The sequence below is a fragment of the Pistacia vera genome, unplaced genomic scaffold, assembly GCF_008641045.1.
Source record: "Pistacia vera cultivar Batoury unplaced genomic scaffold, PisVer_v2 Contig656, whole genome shotgun sequence".
In the NCBI taxonomy this organism is placed as follows: Eukaryota; Viridiplantae; Streptophyta; class Magnoliopsida; order Sapindales; family Anacardiaceae; genus Pistacia; species Pistacia vera.
In genome coordinates this window covers 866742-869677 of record NW_022196508.1, presented here as the reverse complement: position 1 = coordinate 869677, position 2936 = coordinate 866742, and the positions used below count along the sequence as shown (strand labels likewise).

The 2936-nt window shown below is 35.1% G+C and overlaps 1 protein-coding gene across 1 annotated transcript; it reads left to right on the top strand.

The window, feature by feature from the left end:
• The first annotated feature begins 397 nt into the window (after positions 1-397).
• LOC116112114 (protein RRP6-like 2) lies at positions 398-1611 on the top strand. Its single transcript, XM_031398303.1, has 3 exons — positions 398-443; positions 522-677; positions 1105-1611. Exons 2-3 carry the CDS (start codon positions 627-629, stop codon positions 1609-1611), a joined length of 558 nt encoding a protein of 185 aa, XP_031254163.1. The 5' UTR covers positions 398-443; positions 522-626.
• The last annotated feature ends 1325 nt before the right edge of the window (positions 1612-2936 follow it).

Genomic DNA, 2936 nt, shown 5'->3' with positions numbered 1-2936 from the left:
TTTGTGAGCTATAGAAAATAAACTTGATACTTTCTAAGTTCCAACTCCCTTTGGTGTTAAATTCTTTGTTATTTTTTCCATTTATTTACATAAAATTAAATCTCTGATTGTGTAGGCGTCTGAAGTAAATTTAGTACTTAATGATGAAACTGAAGCTTTAGTTGCTGAGACTTCCACAAATGTGAAAAATTCAAGTGTTACAATGGAAAGTGTTGGTGGTGGCAATGCGTTCAATGCTAGCTTCATTCCACATCTACCACCTTCTTTGAAATTTGGAAGCAGTGTTCCAGAACCTGACAGAAAGGACTAGGATCTTTGGGGCATCCTGGAACAAATGGTGAAGAAAAGGAGTCCGGCATTCATATCTCGGAGCTTCCCAGAGAAAGCATTACTAACTCTGTCGAAGTAGAGAGACAAATACTGGCATATGCTCTTCAGTTAAGGTTGTAAAATGTTAATGCCTTGTATTGATTATAATCTTAAATTGATAGCTGTAGATTAAAATGTTTATTTCTTTATAGGTTACTGAAGCATCTGTTCAGGCTCCAAAGAAACCTACCCGTGGTTTTGGAGCACTGCTGGGTAACCCAAAGAGAAAGTTTGATACTGAAAAAAAGGCAAGTTTAATGTGCTCATTATTTTTGCTTGCTCTGCAGTTGTTCTATTCTGATAAAGGGGTGAGTATGTGCTGCTGATTTCTCTTTCTTTCTTTCTTTGTTTTGCCTCTGTTATTCAATGTTAATTTTCTAAGGCTATTGTTAGTTATAAATGTTTTTCTCTCTTGTTAAAAAAGGAAAAGAAAATAAAAGATAAAAAGTGTTAATTTTTTTGGATCTTTATTCCATTATTTACTTTAATTTGGATGGTTACTTTTTCAACTGTTATGAAACCTGTCTACTTGTTGGCCTGTTTGTTGTGTGAGTCATCATTATGTGAAATTCATAAGGGGAGGTTGTCCAAGGGTTCGATTGTTGCCAAAGTGAATGCCATCTTGTATCCTTGACTAGCATAGCTGTCATCTTCTTTTTTAATTGGTGCATTTCATAAGTAAAATACGATTTCATTCGATCGTATTCTTATTAATTAGCTGTTCAATTTAATCAGGACAAGGAAGAGATCAAATTGGATCAGACTAGATCTTCAGTGAATCTACCATTCCACTCATTTTCTGCCAGGGATGAACAGCCAAAAGCAGTTAAAGAAGTCAAGGTGGAGCCTGTCACATCTTCAAAGAACCTTCAATCCCTCTCTTTTACCTGTGGTGAACAGCCAAAACCTGTCGCAGAAGAGTCCAAAGTGTTAGAAGTTCAATCTGAGGAACCTCCTGCTGAGCCATCTGCTAGGTCTAATACCAAAGATGTTATAATGTTGGAAGATGATGTAAATGAAGACGAATCAACAAATGATAACTTGGAAAAAACCAATGTGCCCAGGGAGGACGATTCTGCAGAGCCTGCTTCGGAAATGGATGAACAAGTTGAGCCTATGTCGCTCTCTGATTTATCTACCAGCTTCCAGGAATGCCTGCAATCAGTGAACAAGAATAGAAAACCTGGAAAGCTTGAGAAATCTGAAAACAAATCGTTTTGCTGCACTCTCTATCGCTACTAACTTCTATTTCTATCACATCTGCAGATACTCATTCCCTTCAATTGTCGCAAACTTCTGGCAACTGAAGGTGTTATTAAGTTCATCTCTATTTATGGCAATCTGTTACTGTCAGATGGGTAAGATTTTGAAACAGAAGAACAGGATCCAGCTTGCAGTCTTCTTTCCACAAGTACTTTAGATGATGAAGATGAGATAGCCATAAATGTTTTATCTTCATTGGTATTTCAATATGTTTCTCTTCTTCTTTACATGAGAATAATACTTCGTCTGAATCCCCATTTAGTTTGAGCTTTTTTAGGTTGTTAAATCTCTCAAGGATTCCAAGTGGAATCATGCATCCACTATCAATTCCTTCAAATGGGGTTGATCTGTGTATCATTGACAACAGCAAGTTGGAGTTAAACACTAATATTCCAATAGTTTATAATTTTAACAAGAAACAGAAGGGAACAAATGTTGAATTGAACACCAAAGACAAACTGAGTGGCAAAACAATGTTTTTTTAAATTTAGATCATGCCTAATTTGAAATCAACTGTTTCGGTGGTAATTTTGAGGGAATGTCTCATATTTATATTGGATGATGTAATTTTTCATAATAAATTTGTCCAAATCAAGCTACAAATTTATTTTTTTCTATATATCAAAATTTTGTTAAAGAAAAAAGATGAAAGCATATATCTAATTTATATTATTCTTTTTGTTTATTTTCTTTTTCATTAATTAAAGAAAATAGATACTTACCTTTTCAATCAAGAAGAGGGCCGGCTCTGAATATTGAATTGGGCCTTCGTGTTTTTTCATGGAGCTACCACATTCTGAAGTGAATATCTTTACTTTTTTACAATTACAACCTGTAACTTCTCTAGCAACGGCCATTCCAAAAGATGTCTTCCAAGATAAAAGTTGTAAGTTTTGGTAGGTTGTCAAGTTTTAAAAATGTTATCCGTGGAAAGACAAACTTAGGAGTTGCTTCTGCTCCATTAGCAACAATCTCCTTTAAATCTCTGCATTCGCAAATCTCAAGGCGCTGGAGGTGCTTAAAGCTTTGAACTATAAAAGTTGGAATATGTATTTTAGATTTCCACAGCCCAGCACGGTCAAGCTTGTCAAATTAGATGGATGATGTCATGAATGTTGGAAGGTGGCTGCACCAAATCATTCAGATCCTATACATTCAAGCTCTAAAGCCTCCAAAGTGGGGAAAACAAGCTGCAGTAAAAGTTAATTGTTTATCCAACATTTTCTCAGATAAAGTAAAGAACTAAAAATTGTTTTATATATAATAGAAAAGTACAAGGTAGCTTACCTTTTCATCAAACAGTG